Raw genomic sequence first — 22,674 nt, 5'->3', positions numbered from 1 at the left:
GCTGAGGGAGGGCAGCTGGAGGTTGGATGTCAGGGGAAGTTGTGTGCTGTGAGAGCGGTGAGGGGCTGGAACAGCTGCCCAGAGAGGCTGTGATGCCCCGTCCATGCCTGGAGGTGTTGGAGGCCAGGTTGGATGGGGCCCTGGGCAGCCTGGGCTGCTGTGAAATGGGGAGGTTGGTGGCCCTGCATTGGTGGGGGGTTGGAGCTTCGTGATCCTTGGGGTCCCTTCCAACCCAAGCCATTCTGTGATTCTGCACTTCAAAAGAAGCTGTTTCCTCTTGTGCAGTGAACAGTGGGGACCAGGGCATTGGTGGCGACCATAAGGTTGGGCAAGAGCTCTGATGCTGCGAAGGAAAGATTGGGAAACATTTTCTTGTGGTTGGCAAGGTGCTTCCTTTGGTGAGTGCAGGAAGAGGAGTAAGCTTTGCAGTCCTGTTTTCTGAAGTTTTTGTAGTGATTTCTATAGCATACCTCCTGTTCTGTGGTTCTTCACAGGGAGCAGCCTATCCCTTCATCTCCAGCAGGAAGGTGCTACCTAATGCACTGCTCTGTAAGTAAGGCAGTGGAAATAAACATTTAATAGAGGATGGATACAGGGAATTGCTGTTCACAGAGCCATAGGATGGCCTGGGTTGCAAAGGAGCACAGTGCTCATCTGGTTCCAACCCCCTGCTATGTGCAAGGTCACCAACCACCTGAGCAGGCTGCCCAGAGCCACATCCAGCCTGTTTTGGCTGATATCCGTGGCATGGAGGGAAAGTAGCCTGTAGTTCAATTTATTGCAGAGTTTCTCCTTGCTGGATACAGAAAGAAGAGCCCTGGGCTGAGGAGGTGCAGGTTGCCCTGTGCTGGGGGCAGCCCCAGCCTGCAGGGTGAGTGCTTTGTGCTTTTCCCATAGGAAGCCTTCTGTTCCCTGTGACCTCCGTGTCCTCTGGCAGCACAAAGCACGTTATTCTTCTCATGGGAATGCAAATGGAGAATAGGAACTTGTGTGAGAGCTGATTGTGTAGCGTTTGTATGAAGGAGGTTTGTGTCTTGGGCAATGTTTCTTGCTTTCCCATCTCTGAAGTCCTCAGAAGCGTTTGGTTCCTGGCCCTCTCTCTGCAGGAGAACTCACACATCAGTGGTCAGAATCGCTGGAGAGTGTGGAAACCGTGGAGTGTTCCCCTCTTTCTTCCCCTTATCCCTTTGCTGAGACCAGGATGCTTTGGGCTGGGATGTGAGTGCTCCAGCAGCAGCTGCACTGCTCCTTCCACTGAAGGGACCAGAGGCTGACAGCATCCAGCACTGCAGGGAGAGAGATGGGGAGACCTGTGCAGGTGGAGCGCAGATGGAAGCTCAGGCAATAAACTCTTCTCAGTGATCATCTCTCTGGCTTCGTGTGCTCTGCACGAGTTCCTGCAGCTGTGTGTGTGTCCCTGGAGGACATACAGGTGCTGCTGTGTGCAGGAGGTGGCACAGGGCTGGTAGAGGGCTTCTCCTCACTGGGTGCTGTTCTGTGGCTCAGGGTCTCACTGCACCCCGCATCAGGTCTGTTTTCCCTCGTGTGCCAGAAGGTTCCTGATGTGCTCTGGCTGCCTTTAGTCTCAAGCAGCATCAGTGCTGCTGTCTCCTCTTATTTTGTGCAACTTTGAAGTTTATAACTAATGCCTCTGCAGATGGCAGCTGCTTGGAAGTCCATGCTGGATTGATGGATCTGATCTCCTGGATGCCCATCCTGCCTCTGTGTGCTTACAGAGCAGCTGTTGGTGGTCTGGTGGCAACAGCCCAGAGCAACCAGGGTACTTCTATGCATCTCTGTTCTTAGTAAACCTTCTTTCATAGGATCACAGAACGGCCTGGGTTGCAAAGGAGCACGATGCTCATCCAGCTCCAACCCCTGCTGTGTGCAGGTCACCAACCAGCAGCCCAGGCTGCCCAGAGCCACATCCAGCCTGGCCTTGAATGCCTGCAGGGATGGGGCATCCACAGCCTCCTTGGGCAGCCTGTGCCAGTGTTGTCTGAGCAAATAAATAGCAATTCAATTCAACTTCAGTTTCCTGTACTCTGCCTCCCTGTGCCCCCATCTCTTGTAGCTGAAGGGGGCGAGGGGCACAGTGTGCTGTATGGCAAGGCCTTAAGGAATCACAGAATGGTTGGGTTGGAAGGGACCTCAAGGATCACGAAGCTCCAACCCCCCACCAATGCAGGGCCACCAACCTCCCCATTTCACAGCAGCCCAGGCTGCCCAGGGCCCCATCCAACCTGGCCTCCAACACCTCCAGGGCTGGACAGGGCATCACAGCCTCTCTGGGCAGCTGCTCCAGCCCCTCACCGCTCTCATAATAAAGAACTTAAGGAGTTGTCCTGCTGCTGTTTGCTGCTATTCAGACCTTGTCTTGGATTTGCAGTCATGCAAAAAAGAACAACACAGAAAGTCCTCAGAACAGGTTCTGTTTTAATAGTTGTCCTTATATCGGGTTTTATTTGAACGGTTCCTGCTTTTATCCTTGTGAGCACTGCTGTTGTGCAAAGCTGAAGAGATTTCAAAACGGGGTGTTGGGCTCTCAAACAATTAGTAAGCAAATATTGGATGTGGAACACCTGAATTTTCTTGTTAATGCTGATGTTTCACAGCAGGTGAGGCAAGTGAATACTGCCTTTTCCTCTTTGCATTTGGTAGAAGCTGTTCCAGTGCAGTGCTGGTAGCCAGAATCGCTGTTGGGAAGCTGTGCATGCGTGGTGTTTTTTGTTGCAGGTATGTGTTGGTCCCAAGCTGGGTTAAATGAGCAGCCCAGAGCAGCCAGCCAGCCCTTCAGCAAGGCCCTGTTTGCTCAGCCATTTCTTTTTAGGTTACAAAGGCATCCAAACCTTTCTGGATAACCTACCCTGCAATTGGGGCAGGCTCTGTTTGTGAGTCCCAGCTTGGTGCCGTGTAGCTCCAGCCACGTTCAGGATGACAAGGATCCCCAGTGAGATGAAGTTTTGGGTCCAGTTGACTTTTTTGTCATTTCCTTTCCAGTTCCATCAACGCAGACCGAGTTTCCAGTGCAGGTACTGCTGGATGTTCAGCAGGCAAACGTGTCTAATAACCCCTTACAGTGTATAAATAACCCTACGTGGATTCCCTGCCTGTGGGCCTCCCCAGCCTCTTGTGTTGTTTCCATCGAGGGTGATGAAATGAGTTCAAAATGCTGGATGAGCAGAAGCTTTGAGCCTGTATTAAGGCCTTGCATTGGGCTGTGTGGAGCGACCACGAATAGCATCTTGGTGTGGTCAGAGTGACTTATCTGCCATGCTTTGGGTCTCCTGTTGCTCTCAGGAGGCTGGGAAATGTCATCATTTCCTCTCAGATAAAAGTACAGCTCTTGGGTACTCGCAGCTTTGAACTACAGGAAAATGTGTCCTGCGTTCAGGGCTTCCCTTCTGGGTGCACTGCTGTGAGCCACATGCTTTGCATTCAGCCCCTGCAGAGACAGAGGAAAAAGTTTGAGGACGGGTTTGTTTGCTTCACCTTTTCTAGAAAGCCACTGTTCTTAGGGCTTTTGATGTTGTATGCTTTATTCTTGGTGAATGAGACAGCTCACTGACCAGTTCTGACACGGCAGTTTGGGTTGCACTTGGTAGATGTGGTCAAAATGCACTGTGACAGGAGGCGTCTGCACTGGTTGCCTTGTTGTGCAGTGTACTCTGGCTCAGCCTTATGCACTGTGGCTACTTATGCTTTCCCCTCCTCCCTCCTTCATCTTCCCCCAAGCAAAAATAACTTTCTTTAGATTGTCTGAGCTGTAAAAGCTGTGCTAATCCCTTTGTTGTGTGTCAGAGCCTTTGTGCTGGAGGTGCTCAGTGTCCAGGAGCCCTTCCCTGGGAGTGCTGTCACAGCTATAGCCTCGGTCCTCCTTTTCCCCTATCCCCTCTCCTCTCCTCTCCTCTCCTCTCCTCTCCTCTCCTCTCCTCTCCTCTCCTCTCCTCTCCTCTCCTCTCCTCTCCTCTCCTCTCCTCTCCTCTCCTCTCCTCTCCTCTCCTCTCCTCTCCTCTCCTCTCCTCTCCTCTCCTCTCCTCTCCTCTCCTCTCCTCTCCTCTCCTCTCCTCTCCTGTCCTCTCCTCTCCTCTCCTCTCCTCTCCTCTCCTCTCCTCTCCTCTCCAGCTTGGTTCCTAGCTCTGCTGCTGCAGCTCATGGCAGCTATACTCATTCTTAGATTTTCTGCCCTTTCTTCTAGGCAAAGCCCAATAATTTGATCCAGCTGCCTCTGGGCTCCTACAAACTCTCCCTTTCTTCTGAGGAGCTGCAAAGGTTTCCAAAGCAGGTAATGTTTATGTCAGTGGTAACGTTTATTTTCATTTTCCTTTTGACCTTTTTCCCTCTCTGTTTGTAGGGGGATACGGTGCCTTGGAGGTGCTGCACATGCTGGATCTGCTTGGCTCCCTGATGTGCCTGGGGATGGCAGCTAGGTGACAGAGGTTGAGGATGACCCTGACTGAAAAGCTGCGTGAGAGGATATCGCGGGCCTTCTACAACCACGGGCTGCTGTGTGCTTCCTACCCCATCCCCATCATCCTCTTCACTGGCCTCTGCATTTTGGCCTGCTGGTGAGTCCTGCCAAGTCCTGCTTGGCCTGGGCTGCTGCTCTGGGGGAGCATTCATAGCCAGGTTTCATCTTTCCATGTGGGATAAAAGAAGAGAGGGAACGAAGCATCTTCATCTGATTTCCTAACTGAATAGGAAGTGAAGCTGTACCTGAAGTGCTGGGTCCAGCTCTGGATCTGGGCGTACTGAGGAGAATCCAGCACAGGGCCACCAAGGTGCTGCAGGGCCTGGGGCAGCTGTGCTGGGAGGAGAGGCTGAGAGGCTGGGGCTGCCCAGCCTGGAGCAGGGGAGGCTCGGGGGATCCATTGTGGCCATAAATCCCTGCAGGAGCTGCAAGGGGACGAGGCTGGGCTCTGCTCACTGGTGCTGGTGCCAGACTCAGAGGCAAACAGGCACATAGTGGAGCACAAATGGTTCTGTTTAAACATAAGAAAATGCTTTTTACTGTGAAGGTATTGAATCATTGGAGCAGGTGTTCCAGATTGCTTGTGGAGTCTCCTCCTTCTTGGAATCATAAAATGCCTTGGGCTGGAAGGGACCTCAAGGATCACGAAGCTCCAACCCCCCACCAATGCAGGGCCACCAACCTCCCCATTTCACAGCAGCCCAGGCTGCCCAGGGCCCCATCCAACCTGGCCTCCAACACCTCCAGGCATGGATGGGGCATCACAGCCTCTCTGGGCAGCTGTTCCAGCCCCTCACCGCTCTCACAGCACACAACTTCCCCCTCGTGTCCAACCTTCTGGAAGCAGAAGCTGCCTGCACGTGGCCCTGTGCCTCCGTGGCTGACCTTACTTTTGCTGCTGTAGCCTTGCTGACTACCCTCAGCTCTTAGGGATTGTCTGTGGGCCTTTTTTGATCTATGAAGTTTAGGAAGGAGCTGTGGAATGCTGTGTGATAAACAGGAGTTGTTTTCAGGAGCTCCTTTAGCTTTCTCCAGTGTAAGAGCTGTGTTGATTTATCGAGGTATCTGGAGTGCTTCCCTGTTGTGCTTCCTTTCTGACAGGTCATCTTCTGCATTTTCAAGTTGAAAAAGGAAGTGGTGCTGGAGGAAGCACACATACTCTCATGTCATTTGAGGGCAAGGAACTCCTGTTTTCTTGGGGCTGAGTAGCTTTGCAGGTGCAATCTATGCATTGTTTCTGCACTTAAAACAAGAAATAAAGCTTATATTTACATCCACCTACAATGCAATGAGGCCACGTTAACTGCTGTATTGTTTCAGGCTCCTTGGCTTGAGCTAGAATTGGTTTGTATTCTTGCCATAGCTCCAGGTCAGGGGCTCCTCTACAAGGAGCATCTCATAAATACAAGAGGCAGCTCCTCCTTGCTTGCTCTATGTGGAATAATCTGATCTCTGTGGTGTGTGGGTGCACACAGTTGTTAGCTCTGTGGCCAGCACAAATGCAGCTGTTGAAAGCTCATTCCCTAGCAAATGGGTAAGGACTGTGAGGGTGAGAACCTGGAGCAAGGTGGTCATTAGCTTTTCAGAATGCCAAACTAAAGACTGTAATTTCTTTTCTTAATCAGAATGCCTGATTGTATGAAATGGTACCAAAGAATAGGAGCAAAAGCGGCCAGCAGTCACCTCAGTGGCTGGCTGTCTATGAGAAGGGCAGTGAACTTCAAAAGCATTGTAATAATCATGTAGATGTGTTTCTAGCTAAGATGCTAACTCACTGAAGGCTGAAGTCGAGTCTTGGACCTGTGCTATGTGCTGTGCTTTACATTCCCTGTGCACTTAACTCCATTACTCCATTCATCATCAGGCTGACTGCTGCATTTTAAACTCTGTCCATGCAAACAGCCTTCCAGAATGCAAAAGGAGCAGCTGCTGGGCCTGTTCAGCACACAGTGTGGAGTGAGTACTGTTTTGGGAGCCATTGCGTGCTGCTGTTTACAGGAGTTGGTGTTTGCTTCTTGGGGAAGCTTTCTGTTGGGTGAGGTGAGGCACTTGCTGATGGCTGCGAGTGTCACATCTTCATTTTGTTCTGCAGTCGTACTGCAGGGCTTTGAGTAGCAGTGCTTGGCACCAACTCATTGCAGAGGCGTCCCGTTTTCTTAGAAGAAATCTCACTGATTCATCCACCTCACTTTAAAAAAAAACAAAGAGATGTGCTGAAATCTGGAGAAGGAAGGCGGCAGAGCAAATCAGGGCCCAGCATGAAGGTAGAAGCTCATCTAGGCAATGTTTTGGTCCTGCATGGCTGTTAAGAGGCCCTCAGCACTGTTCACAGTGGATCTATATCCAAGTCAAAGATGGCACACAGGTGGAGTGCTCCAGTGTTCATCAACAAGGAAGGAGCTATAGCATCTTTGGTTTGTGCCTGCCCCTGAAGCAATAAGGTGGAAAAGGGAAACAGCAGGAACAGAAGGACATAACACGTTCTTCAGTCTCAAACGTGGTTATATAGACACAATCATACTTAAAATGCATCGTATGACTGAAGTAAGAAAGGATGCAACTTGAGATCTTGAAAGAGAAAAATGAGTCTTCTCATCTTCTGTACCTGTATGCACCCAGCATCCCTGCAGGCATTCAAGGCCAGGCTGGATGTGGCTCTGGGCAGCCTGGTGTGGAGGTTGGTGACCCTGCACGTAGCAGGGGGTTGGAGCTGGATGAGCATCGTGCTCCTTTTCAAGGCCAGGCCATTCTAGGATTCAAGGCAAGCTTGTGAAATTGTGCTGCAGAGGAAATGAGGTCAGTTGGAGCTGCTCCTCCCCAGGGCAGAGCCCTGCAGTTCTCTTCCTTGAACTTTATCCGGCATCAGTTCTGGTTCTTACTGCTGTGACAACGGTTACCATGCTGGTGTTCCTCCCGTTGGGATCAGGTCTCGAGGATCAGGTAGCACAGTCCCTATCAAGTACGTCAGGGGTTGTTTGATTGTATTCTGGTGAGGCCACTCCTGCAGTACTGCTCCAGTTCTGGGCTCCTCAGTACGAGAGATAAGAGCTATGGGAGAGAGCCTGACTTGGTGCAGATGGCTGGAGAGATGAGGGCAGATGTTGTCTTCCTGGCCTTCAGGGTTTTTGAAACAGTATCCCATGATATCCTCATAGACAAACTCAAGAAGCCTGGACTAGATGAGGACAGTAAGGTGAGAACTGGCAGTCCTGGGTCCAGTCTCGTTTAACATCTTCATCAGCGATCTGGATGAAGGAATGGAGGTGAATGCAGAGCCTCCTTGGCAAGTTTGCTGCTGACGGGAAATTGGGGAGGGTGGCTGATGGCCCTGAGTGCTGTGCTGCTGTTTCTAAGGATCTCAACAAGCTGCAGAGATGGGTGGAGAGGAATCGACGAAATCAAGGGCCCTGCAGATGAGGAGGAACAACCCCGTGCCCCAGCACAGGCTGTGGGCTGACCGGCGTTCAGAGCAGGGCTGGTGGATGCGAGGGGACGCGAGCCAGCAGGGCATCTGTGGGCAAGAAGGCTGCATTCCTGGGCTGCACTGGGAGCAACGTGGCAGTGGGGTGAGGGTGGGGGTCCTCTGCTGAGCAGCACTGAGGTGGCCTCGCTTGGAGCCCTGGGTTCACTTGTGGGTCCCCGATACAAGAGAGACCTGGGCGTAGAGTGGAGTGAATCCAGTGAAGGGCTGCTGAGGTGACAGAGAGCCTGGAGCAGTTCTTGAGGAATGTTCAGCCTGGAGGAGACTTGAGGGGGGATGTGAAGAGGGGAGGAGGAGGATGGATGGGGCCAGACTCTTCCCAGAGGCTGTGGAGGTGATCTCCAGAGGTCTCTTCTAACTTCAGCTGCTCTGTGATCTGTGTAGGGAAGGTACTGCAGAGCCTGGGGCAGCCGTGCTGGGAGGGCTGGGGCTGCTCAGCATGGAGCAGGGGAGGCTCAGGAGATCCACCATGGCCATAAATTCCTACAGGAGCTGCAAGGGGACGGGGCTGGGCTCTGCTCAGTGGTGCTGAGGCCAGGACGAGGCACTGGGCTCAAACTGGAGCTCAGGAGCCCATCAAGAGGCACTTCTTTACTGTATGGGTTATGGAGCCCAGGCACAGGCTGCCCAGGTAGGTGGTGGAGTCTCTGGATATCCCCAAAGCCATCAGGACGTTTTTAAGACTTTGTTCTGCTGAGAGGCTTGCACTGTGCTTTGTGATAACCAGAGAGCTGAGTGGCTGACAGCTTCTTCATGCTCCAAAGGCACAGAGAACACAGCCTCCCATGGAGTGCCTGATGGAAGCTCTGTGTAACAGCACCTCTCAGCAGAAAGAAAACTGGGGGCAGGACAGGAGCAACCTTCACTTGTGCTGCTCAGAGTTTTGAGGGCCCTGGCAGTGGGAGACGATGCAAGGCAAACATCATTTGATCAGAGGCAGCTATTGGTTATGTGCTTAGTAATGCTAAACAGGGAACTGTTGCTGCCAAAGGCCTGGCTTCCTCTGCCTGTTGGCAGAGCCCTTTTTCCAAAATTTCTCCTATTAGCAGTGGGTTTTCAGATTTTTCCTACCCTTGCAATAGCTGGGTTAGGCGTGAAACAGTTTAAAAGCTGGTTCTGCAGTGAGCAAAATGGAGGTGGCAGCTATTTTAAGGCAGTGGATCACCACCCTCTGTTATCTAAGAGCTGGCAGCTCTGCTTTCCTTCGTGTTCTCCAGCAGAAGGCTGTTTGGGGGTGGTGGTGATCTCTGCTTTGATGCTGTGAAGGAGGAATACGCAATGGTAAGGGCTTGCAGTTCTGTGGTGCTGCCAGCTGCCTCGGGCTGCCCTGGCACCTCTCCCTCTTGGCCCTTTAAGCTGTCTTGAAAATATGTAAAGTAGCTGGATGAACATTTTTGCCTGAATCTACCTTGTGCTTGGCAACTAGCAAGCGCTGGTGCTTGAATTCAGCCATACTGACTCACAGGCAATCTGTCCTTCTTTTGCATTTGCAGAGGATTGGGGTGCATTTATGTGAACATCTGAAAAGCCCTCCTCAAAACCAATCCTTTTTTTTGTTTCCTTTGAACTTTCCTGTGACCCATTTTAGATCTCCCTTTTCTCCCCCTCCTTGCCCTGTGCTTTCTGGTTGGGTGTTCACCTCCTTCTGTGGTGGTCAAACAAATCTTTAGCACAGGAAAGTGTGAGAGGAGCGAAGCTGAAGGCTGGAAATCGCCTTCCTGGAGCTTGCTGGCCCTTCTCATGGGGGGTAAGAAGTGCAGAGGGAGCATCCTGCTGTCCTTGTCATGTTCAGGGGCTGTGGGATGCTTCTGACACCTCAGGAGCAGCTTTTAATTTGATTTTACTGTTTTTTGCTGACGTTGGTATCTGAAATAGTAGGCTGGAGGGTTTCTTGGTGGCATGGTGCTATTTTTCCACTTTCTGCCTGCTGTTGGTCTCAGGTGTCACTGATGAGATCCGCTCATGTCAGCATCTAAGGCTAAATACATTGAAGAACTCATCTCCTAAAGTCTTACTGAAACAGCTTGCAGTAAACGTATGCTGGCACGCACATCCTGTGTGTTCTGTCATCAGACATCAAAACTTTGCATAAACAAATGCTCAAATATTCACCGAATCACAAGGGTTGGAATGGCCTGCTGGAGATCACCGAGTCCAAGCCCTGCCCAAGCAGGTTGGCATCCAGGCACGTCTTGAGTATCTGCAAAGACCAGATGGCACGGTGTCTCTGGGCAGCCTGTTGTGGTGCTGTTATTGTGCTCTTAGTAAATATATACCCCCCCTGCACCCCGTCCCTTGTTGGGGACCTCCATTTATGCTGCATCTGGCTCAAGAGGAAGAAGCTTTTGGTGCATGCTTACCCAATGTGAGTCTTGTTCCTGAGCCCTGCTGCAAAACAGCAGCATGAGCAATGTGGGCTGCCTAGCTTGTGCTGTGGCAAGCTGTTAGAGCAGAGCTGTGCCCTGTGCTGGTTGGTTGGTGCCTGTGCTGCAGTGCTGGCTGTAAGCACAAGGCAGGCAGTGCTGGCTGAATTGCTCTGTGCTCCTTTAACAGTGATGGGCATTAGAAGCAGGACTCACTGACCTAAAGGGTGGTGAAGAGGATTATGTGTTACTTGGCATTATGGCTTTGCTTGCCTGGGCAGCCTGGGTGCACACGGAGGAACCCATCAGCATGACCTGCACAGAGCTGTGGAGGGGACAGAGAAAATCTGCTTCACGTGAGAAAGAGGCAGCCTGAGTGACCTGCTGTGTTAGATGCTGCCTTCCCCTTCCTTCCCTGCTATAGGGATGGGTTCAAAACATGCACTGGAAGGGGCACGTGGATCTCTTCTTACAGCACCAATCCTGCTCCATAGACTTAATTTAGGCAATGGAGTTGCAGGGAAGAGCTGAGCTCGGTTCACATTGCACTGAGCTCAGGCCTGTGGGGGGTGGAGGCATATGGGAGCTATGGCTGTCTTGGCTGCCCTGGCAGCTGCTGGAGGATGTGCTCCGTAGCAGTGCATGGGTGGCTCCAGAGCTGGTTGTTCTTTTGTTTTTGTATAAAAATTCCCCCTTTGCTCATCCCCTTGTTTTGTTGCAATGATCCTGCCAAACCCCCCCCCCCCCCCCCCCCACTGTTTGCTCTTTCCTGTGTTGCGTTTGTGGGTGCTTCTGACTTGTGTGGACAAATAGGAGAGTCGTAACATGAGAAAAAACAACCAACCAAGAAGAAATTCACCTTTGTTCGTTTAAAAATAGCCTTTCAGGAGCTGTGAGTTGCCATGCCCAGCGTTCTGGGAGGTGGCTTGCACTTCAGGATGGGAGTGGTTGGCTTCTTCCCCTGCACAGAAAACAACTTTTGCAGCAGAAAAATAAACCAACGACTGGATTGCCACCAAACCTCTGTACTGGCTGCAGCCAAGCAATCTGTGATGAGTTGCATTTGCTCTGATGCCACTTCATGGCCTCAGCACAGAGGGGGCATGGCAGAATCCAGAACTGCTGGCTGTGATGTGCTCAGTGCTGGAGAGACCTCAGTGTTGATGACCAGGTTGCTGTTTTGCAGACTGCTGTGGAAATTTGGGTCCTTAAGCCATTTCCCAGCCGTTCTCCTGTCTTACTGCTTTCATAACTCTGCCAGCAGCTCTTATAAGTGCTCCCCAATCCCCAAAGTTTAACGTTGCTGTTAAGGACCTGGGTGAGGGACCTTCACTCAGTGCTTCTGGAGGCATCCCTTGGCTGTGTGCTGCACAGCCCTGCACAGGGAAAGCAGCCCTTGAGGATCTCCCACCCCTCACCATGGGGCTGGGCACCCTGTCCTGAGGGTCCATGCTGGGGTGGGGGGGACCAGAGGGACCCTGAGGTGCCCCCAGCTCAGCCACACCGTAATTCTGTGCACAGTGAGCTCCTACCCACGCTGTGAGTGTGCCAGGTTGGGGAGAGCCATCCGTGTGGTGTCTGCTGTTCAGAGACACGTGGACAGGTTGGGAAGATTGAGGTGAACCTTGGAAAGCTCAGTGAAGACGAAAAAGCAAATGCAAAGTTCTGCATTGGACAGAATAAGCCTTTGGAGCTGTGCAGACCAGATTTTAAGGCCAGGTTGGATGGGGTTCTGGGCAGCCTGGTCTGGTATGAGATGGGGTGGTTGGTGGCCCTGCATGTGGCAGGGGGGTTGGAGCTTCGTGATCTTTGAGGTCCCTTCCAACCCTGGCCATTCTGTGAGCTGGAAGGCAGCTTTATAGCCTAGATAAGTTGGGCAGTGTGGCCCTGCAGCTGAGCAGCCAACTGCATCCTGGCTGTGCTAGCAGGAGTGCAGCCAGCAGGGCTATGGGGCAGTTTTCCCCTTGTTTGGCATTGTAAAACCACAGCTGCTGTCCTGCAGCTGGGCTGGGGCTTGGAAACATTGTTGTGCTGGCATGGATCAAACTGAGCTCAGCAAGGAGGGCATCAAGGTGGGGAGGGGGCTGAGGAACCACAGAGCTTCATTCCAAGCAGATGCAGGGGTGATCTCCCTGCTGCCCACAGCAGTGGGTAAGAGACACGTGGGGTGGGTGTAAGGGAAGATCTGCTAATTAAGAGAGCAGTCAGTTATCAGAATAGATGCCCAGAGAAGCTGTAGGAACCCGGTCCTTGGAGATATATGTAGCCTGATGGCATGGCCCTGAGCAAAATGCTCTTGCTGGGCTTGGTTTCAGCAGGAGGCTGCAGCAGAGCCCTCAGATCTCTGATCCATGTGGGTCCTGCAGTGCATGAGGTCCTTACTTGCAGCAGGGCTGAGCTTGGGGTCGGGCTTAGAGCCTGTCTGCTTGGCTTCCGAGCATCCCCAGTGATGGAGAATCCATAGGAGGCTTCTTCCCCAGGTCAGGCATCCTGCCAGGAGCTCATTGTGCCCGTTTTAATTGTTTTCATCTTTATACAAAATAATTCTCACCACCTTCTGGGTGCTGGAGCTCCTCTTGAGTTGCACCACCAGGCTCTGCTCGGTTCTGTTGTCTGACAGCATCAGCAGGACCTGTCAGCACGGTCACCTATTGAGCTATTCAGCTTTGTGCATCTCATCTTCTCTATTCTAATTGACAACTGTCATAGCCTGGCTCAGACACGCAGTGCTTGCTCTGTGTATCTCTGCAGCCTCTGCTTTCAGCTGTGACAAGCAGTTGTCTTTTAAAAGGGCCAAAACTGATTTCTGCTTGGGAAAGGAAAAGAGGCTGTGCTACATCTCCAGATCGGGGCTTTTGTTGGCCATTTTCGCCTCTGATGCATTATCACATCATTTTATTTCATTTTTTTCCTCTTCTTTTCCATTGCACAATGGAACGATAATAATTAGATGCTGTGTTTTTGTCAGGCTCGTAAAATAGCAAATCTGACAAGCTTTGCTTTTGATTCCATTACTCTTTTTCAGCTTTTGTTGTTCAGTCTGAAGCCTTATCTTTAGCTGCCGCTTATCCGCTCCACGGCCTTTGATGATGCAAGCTAATCCCTCACAGAGCCAGCAGAGCACTGCGTGGAAACAATCCCAAGGCCTTTATATTTATGCCCACAGCGCTGCCAGAAAAGCTTGGCTATACTGAAAGATGTGCCAGGAGTTCGAGGCCTGATAGGTTGACACGCATCTCACACAAAAGGGCAGGAGCAGCAGAGTCAGAAAGCCCTGGAAGCTCTGAGCTCTGCTTTGTGCACCACTGCGGTGGTTGGACGATCCCTGGCGAGCAGCAGGCTTGCTTTTCCCATCAGTTCCATTCTCGGATGGTTTTAATGACTTTAGAGACTCTCCAGAGCTAAATTCTGGTTTTTATCAGAAATGGTGGAGAAACTAAAGGTAATAACTCTCTGAAACTTCAGTATTTCAACTTTCAAATAGTTTCAGGTATTTATTGTGCTGTAGTGATCTGAGGATTGCAGCGGCAAAGGAGAAAGAAGATAAATGCTGCCTCGCTGTACTGTTAGCTGATTGCTGCTAGGTCAGGATAGGAGCCATCTCAATACAATAAATGATCTCATTTTTCCCCCACAGGGTGGTGAGGCACTGGCACAGGTTGCCCAAGGAGGCTGTGGATGCCCCATCCCTGCAGGCATTGGAGGCCAGGCTGGATGTGGCTCTGGGCAGCCTGGGCTGCTGGTTGGTGACCTGCACACAGCAGGGGTTGGAGCTGGATGAGCATCGTGCTCCTTTGCAACCCAGGCTGTTCTGTGATGTGATGATTTTGTGCAGGCTGTGGAATAGCAGACACAGCTGTTCCCAGCACTACCAACTTTCCTTTTTTCCTCCCAGCATTCTTGCCTGTCCCTTTCCAAGGGAGAGAACCTCTCCTGTGTGTTGGAGAAATGTGTAAAACAGTTCCCATGAGAGCCGAAGCACTGTTATATTGTGTCTGTCTCTTCTATCCTGCAGAGATGGGTGTAAGCTGGGGTGGGCTCCTGCTATTCTGCCCTTTGAGCTCTTCTGGGAGACTGTTTAAAAGCCTGGCTTGAAAAAACCAACCAACCAACCAATCCAAATGACAATGTTTCTCACTTGTGTCTTAACCACAGCTACCCGCTGCTCAAGCTGCCCTTACCTGGAACAGGACCTGTGGAATTCAGCACCCCAGTGAAGGATTACTTTCCACCCTCCCCAGATGGGGGCTCACAGCAGGGAGATCCCAGCGAGCGCCCTGACTGGGTATGTGTGTGTGGGGGGCTGCGTGGGGCAGCAGCAAGACAGCCCTGCTGTGCTGGGGTAGCTGCCCTGCCTGCAGATCTGTGCTGATCCATGGACAGTGTGCTTTGGTTGGGGTTGCTTTGTGTGGTTGCTGAGGTCAGGCTGTAACAACCAGTGGTTTTATGTGATTACAGTCTTAGTCTAGAAGAGTAAGAGTTATTCTTACTCCAGGCTGCCCAGAGAGGCTGTGATGCCCCGTCCATCCGTGGAGGTGTTGGAGGCCAGGTTGGATGGGGCCCTGGGCAGCCTGGGCTGTTGTGAAATGGGGAGGTTGGTGGCCCTGCATTGGTGGGGGGCTGGAGCTTCGTGATCTTTGAGGTCCCTTCCAGCCCAACCATTCTGTCATTCTAAAAGAAAAAAAAACAAAAGCATGCCAGGCATTTGGAAGAGTTGAAAGCTCTGAAATGCTGTGTGAGGCCTTGTTCTGCAAGGTTGACATGGATAGCTTTGTTATAGAGCAACTTAATGATGAGTTCTGGGATGGCTGGGCCCCGTTTCCTCATGCCATAGGAAGGCATGCAGCCTAGAGCAGCAGCCAGTTGAGTGGTACAAACCACAGAGATAAACTGGGCTGAGATTCTGATGTTCAGGGTGAGGAATGAATGTTTCTTTGGCATGAACAAGGTGCAACCCTGATGCTTTCCAACGGGGCTGATAACCTGATCCAGTACATCAGGAAGCCGTTCTGAAATGATTCTTTGCAACCCGTGTTGTTCTTTTTCATTCCAAACTCTGTAAAGGGGAAGTTGCCCATTGGCTTACTATTTCTCTCTCTACTCTCTCCGTGCATGTTCTTACTGTAATCGATATCATTTACCTTCTTGTACCCTTCCTGGTGCAACAGAGAGCTTTTTTCTCATGCAAATGACTCAAGTTGATAATAGGTTGCTACTGCTGTGTTTCCCCTCTAATTTGGGAAAGAAAAATAAAGTCTGGCAAACCCCTTCCTGAAAGCTTGCCAGGCTGTGATCTGATTCTGCTCAGCAGCTTCCTGCTCACCGTGTGCTCCCATTCTCCCTCTGGTTTCCCTGCAGTATGTGGGTGCTCCTGTGGCCTACATCCAGCAGATCTTTGTGAAAGCCACTGTCTCCCCGTGGCAGAAGAACTTCCTTGCTGTGGATGTCTTTCGTTCGCCGCTGTCCCGCGTCTTCCAGCTGGTGGAAGAGATTCGGAACCATGCCCTGAGAGACAGGTAAGCACTGCTTGGGAAGGCTGGTGTGAAAGGCAGGACTGAACACAGCCTTCTTCTCAGTTATGGCCCGTTGAGTCTGATCATCAGCTTTGAATTTGTTTGATTCTCAAAATCGCTGCCCATGAGGGATGTCACAGCGGTCCTGCAGCTTTTGTGCTGACCTTCAGCCTGTGCTCAATGTCAGGAGCCCTCTGCTTACAGCCTGAGGCTGAGAGGTCAGCAATGGTCCTTCAAGGTTACTCCTCCTGTAGCAGATATCAGTGCCATATAATCCTTTCCATAAGCATGCAAGATGCGTATTAAAGCAAGTTCACTTGATGCCACCGTGTCTATTGTGAAACTCTTCTACAGTTTCACATGATCAGGATCTTCCTCCTGGCTTTCCACTTTATCTGTGTTCAGGGCCAGTTTATACCTGCTTGTTTTTCTCCTGACGCAGCATGTGTGCAAAAATAGCTCTGATATTTGCAGGGAAAACTCATTCTCCCCAACCCAAATCCCTGGTTGTTAAACTAGGCATAGGAAACTCGTGGCTCACGCTGGGAAGGTGGCTCTGGTTTCACTTGGTTGCATTGGTTGCTTTTCTCCACACATTCTTCTCAATGTTTCTTCCCTGAACATGGGAGATGAGGACTGCATGCACAGGAGTTCTCAATGAAGTCTCATTTGTTCCTTATTTTCCCTGGAAGTCCTTTTTCTGAATGCAGTTAGGTTGCAGTCCTGGTTGGTCACATCAGCATTGCGTGTTGGCCGGGTGGTTGGTTGGCATCTCCCTGTGCATCATTCTCTCATTTCCAGCTGATAAGCTGGAAATGCAGCAGAAACTCATTTTAGTCCTCCAAGTGCATGGGGATTTTGTACTGCCAAGAGAAATGAGATTAAATGTAACCCAGCCCTTGCAATGCCCACTTCAGATACTCTGTTCCCCTCTGTGCTAGCAGTGCACCTTTATTTGGTGTCCTTCACAAATGTTTGTGTATCTTGCTCCAAGGTTAGCAGTAAAAGCAGGAAACAACTTTGGTTCTGAGCTGCCTGTGAAAAGTCCCACTCTGCTTCCTCCAACACCACTGGCTCCTCTTTCAGCAGCCCCACAGCTGCTCTCCTGTTAACTTTGTTCTGAACTACGTTACAGTCTTTGTGCCAGCTTCTGTCTTTCCTGTGAACCAAAGCATTTTCTGTAGGTGTCAGGGGGAAGTTTTTCACTGAGAGGGTGGTGAGGGGCTGGAACAGCTGCCCAGAGAGGCTGTGATGCCCCGTCCATGCCTGGAGGTGTTGGAGGCCAGGTTGGATGGGGCCCTGGGCAGCCTGGGCTGCTGTGAAATGGGGAGGTTGGTGGCCCTGCATTGGTGGGGGGTTGGAGCTTCGTGAGCCTTGAGGTCCCTTCCAACCCAACCATTCTGTGATGCTGTGATTCTTTAATACATTTCATGCCTGTTAATTTGCCTCTTCTTCTTGTAAAATGTTTTCCTCTGAGTTACGAGTTCTTATTTGCTGTCAAGTTCTTGACTAGGTTTGCTTTCTAAGGGCAGAGAGGCTTCCTGACTTTTCCTTCTAAGCTCAATGAGAATAATGACGGTGAGAGCAGGCAGTGTGGTGAGCTTGGAGTCTTTGATCATCTCCTGGCTTCCTTCATTCTTTGTCCTCTAATTCACATGGCTGGGGATCACGTACTCTCTGTTCATTACACATTTCCCTGGCATCATTCTCCATCGCTTCCTTTCTGAGCATTCACTTCACCACTCTACCTGATGGTTTGTCCTCTTTTAAGAACCAATCCGTGTCAGTTAGCTGTCTGCTTTCTCTCTGATGCTATTTAGAAATGCCACTCATGCTGTTAAATATAGAGCTCTTTGCTTCTGCCTCACACATAAAGCCTTGGCATTCTTTCTGTTTCCAGTTCATCTCCATCTCTATCATATGTATAATTTTAGATAGCAATCTTTATGTAGTTGCCAGTTACAAGTCAGAAACTTCCTCCTGCTGTGTGCACTGTCTGCTCGTTATCTCCCCTTTGTGTGCTGCCCTTGGTGAGCCATGAGGCAGATGGGGGCAGAACCAGCCTCACACAGAAGACAAGGCAGTGGCTTAAGGCCTTTGGACCTTGGGATGAGGACTCCCAATTGGTAGCAGGCTGGGGATTTCCAAAAGCTTTGAGATGCATCCTGGAATGACCTCAGAACCCATTGTCCATTTCCTCCTCACCAGCTGTTTTTATCAGTATCAAAGTTAAGCACAGATCGTTTTCTTGCTACGAAATAAAGCACTCTTTGATACTGACACACGAGGTGGGGCAGAAGCAGCAGCAGGACGTTGACAACTGGGTAGGAAACACAAAGTGATTCTATTTTCGTTATTCTTGGCGTTGATCTCTGCACCTACAGTGCTGGGCACAGGGGCCAGATGCATTCACTTCCTAAAGGAAAACTCTCACAGGCTTGTGTGCAGTGTGAACTGTTGTCTCCGTTATGTTTCAGAGTTAATTAAAGCCTTAATATAAAACAACAGCCTTCTTCCTTCTGAATCATAGAATGTCCTGGGTTGCAAAGGAGCACGATGCTCATCCAGCTCCAACCCCCTGCTGTGTGCAGGTCGCCAACCAGCAGCCCAGGCTGCCCAGAGCCACATCCAGCCTGGCCTTGAATGCCTGCAGGGCTGGGGCATCCACAGCCTCCTTGGGCAACCTGTTCCTGTGCAAAAGGCATCACTGCATCAGTTCTTTTGGATTCTCTCTTGGAAAGTTTCTGTTCTTACACACAAGCACAGTATTGTCTGATGTTAATTTGACAGCTGTGGCTTTCCCTGCCCTGCATTGGTGGGATATGGATTCTGGAGGGGTTGTTTGCAAAGCCATAGCTTGATCACTGTTGGTTCCATGTGTTCTTGTGTAAAAAGCCCTCAAGGGAAAGCATTTCAAAACAGGACTCTGACTGATTTGTCTTCTAGAGCACTTTCCTCTGTTATCCTTGGGCTGGAGCCAGGGAGGGTTGTTCTCCAGAGCCTTAAATTGGCCTTTGTTAAATAGCCTCTTCTGTGCAAACACCACTGATGGCCCTTATGTTGTTGAGGGAGGTGTTCTCTTCTGGATCAGCAGCTCTGGCTTGTCTGGCCAAACGTTGTGCTGATAGGTTGTAACTGAGCCCTCCCAGTCAGGTGCTGTTGGAAGCCCAAGCTGAGTCTCTCCTGAATTACTGCAGGATAAGGGTTATGTGTCTGTGTCACAACCCCAGGTTCCACGTCACACCTGGTTTTGGTCTTACAGCTCCATTCATATCCAAACCTGTAAGGCATTTGCTAATCCGTGAGCACAGAGCAGTGCTGAAAACAATTTGCACAGCAGCAGATATTGAATCCTTTGTGTGTTTTCAGAGGAGTCTTACCCACCTCAGGCAGGCTAATAGGCATTCCTGTGCAGTGCCCCATTCAACAGAGGTGCAAGGAACTGGAGGAGTTTAAGGTCTTTGAAGAGGAATTTCAGGGAGCCAGTTTCTCTGTGCCTTAAATGTGGAACTGAAAGCTGTGGCATCTCGGATGGGTGAGCAGGGAAAGCTATGAGGCCAGAGAGTATGCAGAGCAATGATAATGAGGTTCTGCAGATTGCACTCCTGTCACAGTGAGCTCCTGGTCCGTGGCCCAGGCCTCTTGATCCTTGGTCATTAGACAAGGCAGTGCAGCTCCTTGGGTTGTTCATCACAGAGGTTTTGCCTTTTGCTTGTGAGAGCTGCACCATACGCAGCAGTGTCTGATCTTTGTCCGCATTTCAGCTCTGGTGTCAAAAGCCTGGAGGAGGTTTGCCTTCAGGTAACAGACCTTCTTCCTGGCCTCAAGAAGCTGCACAATCTGCTCCCTGAACACGGCTGTCTGCTGCTGTCTCCAGGGAACTTCTGGCAGAATGATCGCGAGCGATTCAATGCTGACCCAGACATCATCAAAACCATCCACCAGCATGAACCAAAGACTCTGCAGACGTCAGCTACTCTCAAAGGTAAGAGGCTGAAGTGCCAAAGAAGCTGTCAGAGATGCCTGCAGCTTGCACTGCTGTTTTGTCCTCGCTATTAGATTGCTGCTAATACCAAATTGTGTGGCATTTTGTTACTCACAACATCCAGAATGAAGCTACCAGATATATTTCATCGCTTGCTTCATACCCATGTTTGAAGTCCTTTCTTTATTTGTGGAAAGCAGATCGTTCCACTCAGTGAAGCTCCTTACTTGGGTTGGAGTAATCCCAGACACTTATACAGACTGGGAGAAGAGCTCCTTGAGGGCAGCCTGGCTGAGAGGGTCCTGGGGGTCTGGTGGATGAAACACCGAATGTGAGCCAGCAGTGTGTGCACAAAGCCCAGAAAGCCAATGGTGTCCTGGGCTGCATCCGCAGAGGGGAGGCAGCAGGGAGGTGATTGTCCCTCTCTGCTCTGCCCTCATGCGTCCCCATCTGCAGTGCTGTGTCCAGGGCTGGAGCCCCCAGTACAAAAGAGATGTGGAGCTGTTGGAGAGGGTCCAGAGGAGCCACAAAGATGCTCAGAGGGCTGCAGCACCTCCCTGCAAAGCCAGGCTGAGGGAGCTGGGCTTGTTCAGCATGGAGAAGAGAAGCTGCGGGGTGACCTGAGTGCAGCCTGCAGTGCCTGAAGGGAGCCTGCAGCCAGGAGGGGAGTCAGCTCTTGGAAAGGGGAGATGGCAGCAGGACGAGGGAAATGGTTTGGAGCTGAGGGAGGGCAGCTGGAGGTTGGATGTCAGGGGAAGTTGTGTGCTGTGAGAGCGGTGAGGGGCTGGAACAGCTGCCCAGAGAGGCTGTGATGCCCCGTCCATGCCTGGAGGTGTTGGAGGCCAGGTTGGATGGGGCCCTGCCCAACCTAATCTAGCACTTGATCCAGTGGCAGCAGGGGGTTGGAGCTTTGTGATCCCTGAGGTCCCTTCCCACACAGGGCAATCTGTGGTTCCATGACAGCTGCCTGCATGTATCTCTGTGTGCTGTTCAGGCCATGATCTCAGTGGGATCAGAGACGAGGAGGGGCAGCTCACAGCACTGGAACACTGCTGGGGATGGATGCAGGCTCTTCAGGAAGGACAGGCTGGGAGATGAGGGGAGCTCTGCTTTGTGTGAGGGAGCATCTGGAACACGTGGAGCCTTGCTTAGGAGGAAGTGATGAGCTAGCTGAGATGTCTCTTGGGTTAGGATTAGAGGGCAGACCACTGCCCCCATCATTTATTTCCCTGCATCAGACATTTGCACACATCGACAGTATCTCAACAAAGCACTGAGACGGTGTTTCCTATCAGAGCACTACATCTAACTCAGAATTTTTCACTACAAACGTTCTCACGTCCCACCTTGTGTGCCTGTTTTTCTGTTATCATTCGTGACCCACGCTGTGTTTTTGCAGATCTGTTGTTTGGACTCCCTGGGAAATACAGTGGGGTGAACCTGTACAACAGGAGGCGAGTGGTGTCATACACTGTCACACTGGGTCTCCAGCAGTATGACTCCAGGTAGGGAGCTCTGGCTGTGCTCTTTTAATGTTAGAATCATAGAATCATAGAATCATAGAATCACTAAGGTTGGAAAAGACCTAAAAGATCACCCAGTCCAACCGTTCACCTATTCCCAATAGCTCCTACATAGAATCATAGAATCACTAAGGTTGGAAAAGACCTAAAAGAGCTAAAAATGTTAGGACACCCGGACTCGTTTCTTGGAAAGCTCGCTCTTGTTTTTTCCTGCTCTTGTTATTGCTGTGCTGTTGTTTAGTCTCCATTTCCTTACGTTTGGGGGAGATCTTCTGAAGGTGCTGTAGAAAAGCAGGGTGCTCTTCTGGGGAGAAACGAAATACTGTCAGCACTTGGGTTCCTTCTAAAGAACAGTAGGTATAATACCCAAAGCTGGCACTGGGAGTTCCCCTGATGATGGCTTCATCTGCAGATGGAGCTGTCAGTTGTAGCAGCCAAGGCCCAGCAGGTCTGCTTTGACCCAGTTCCTGCTGCATAGAGCTGGAGTGCTTTGCTTTCCAGCAAGCACTAATTCAGCTGGTACCGACTGTGAAACCCCCGTGGCAGTGTTGGCAAAGCTGGTTTGGCTTGAGCAAACCTGAGGATGAAACAATCTGCTCAGTGCTGCATAGAATTCCCCAGGGAATGCCTGGGACACAACTGGCAGCACAGCAGCCAAACCTGTGCCCATCCAAGAGCCCTTCAGCCTCAAGGACTGTCATGTAGGAGCTGTAATTACTTAAAATGTAGGGGATGTTTGAGCCTGCAGGATGTTCTGCTCCCTAGGGCCAAGGTTTTTGATGACCAGCCCTTGCTTTAAATAGTTTTGCTGAATCTTCACAGTTACCTTTGAAACTTTACAGAAATCAAAGTGTGGGAGATAGATAGCCACAGTGCAGATGCTCTGGATGTGGTTTGGGCCCCGGAGGAGCAGAGTTAGCAGTCAGACCTGGAGAGAGCCGTGTTTGGTAAATCTCTATGAATCTGCAGAGCTTCTTGTTATTTGAACTCATGGAGCTCCTGCTCGGAATCACTTGCTGGCTGTTTGGTGCAGTGTGGAGGACAGCCTGCTCACTTCTCTCCCCCCAGGTTCCTCAGCAGCCTCCGTTCTCGCCTCAAGCTGCTGCATCCCAGTCCAAACTGCACGCTGCGGGAGGACAGCATCGTTCACGTGCACTTCAAGGAGGAGATTGGCATTGCTGAGCTCATCCCCCTCGTCACCACCTACATCATACTCTTCGCTTACATCTACTTCTCCACACGTAGGTTTGTGGGGTGGAGAGCCAACTGTATGGCACTGAAGGGACGGGTGGTGGGGTGCACTTCCCCTCTCCATAGCACTGCCACAGCACTGCAGCT

General features: G+C 50.9%; 1 protein-coding gene across 1 annotated transcript in view; it reads left to right on the top strand.

Annotated features, from left to right (window-relative positions):
- Positions 1 to 4,446: 4,446 nt before the first annotated feature.
- SCAP (SREBF chaperone) overlaps positions 4,447 to 22,674 on the top strand; it is a gene marked incomplete at both ends in the record, with an annotated part of 38,486 nt that continues 20,258 nt past the window's right edge. Inside the window, 6 exons of the mRNA XM_079538263.1 lie at positions 4,447 to 4,568; positions 14,471 to 14,600; positions 15,674 to 15,831; positions 19,593 to 19,813; positions 21,213 to 21,318; positions 22,405 to 22,577. Of these exons, the coding sequence (XP_079394389.1) occupies positions 4,447 to 4,568; positions 14,471 to 14,600; positions 15,674 to 15,831; positions 19,593 to 19,813; positions 21,213 to 21,318; positions 22,405 to 22,577 (910 nt within the window). The remainder of the gene's footprint in view (positions 4,569 to 14,470; positions 14,601 to 15,673; positions 15,832 to 19,592; positions 19,814 to 21,212; positions 21,319 to 22,404; positions 22,578 to 22,674) is intronic.

Source organism: Tetrao urogallus (genome assembly GCF_951394365.1).
Source record: "Tetrao urogallus genome assembly, chromosome: 7".
Taxonomy (NCBI): domain Eukaryota; kingdom Metazoa; phylum Chordata; class Aves; order Galliformes; family Phasianidae; genus Tetrao; species Tetrao urogallus.
The sequence above is the reverse complement of the archived record's forward strand: the minus strand, read 5'-3'. Positions and strand labels throughout refer to the sequence as shown.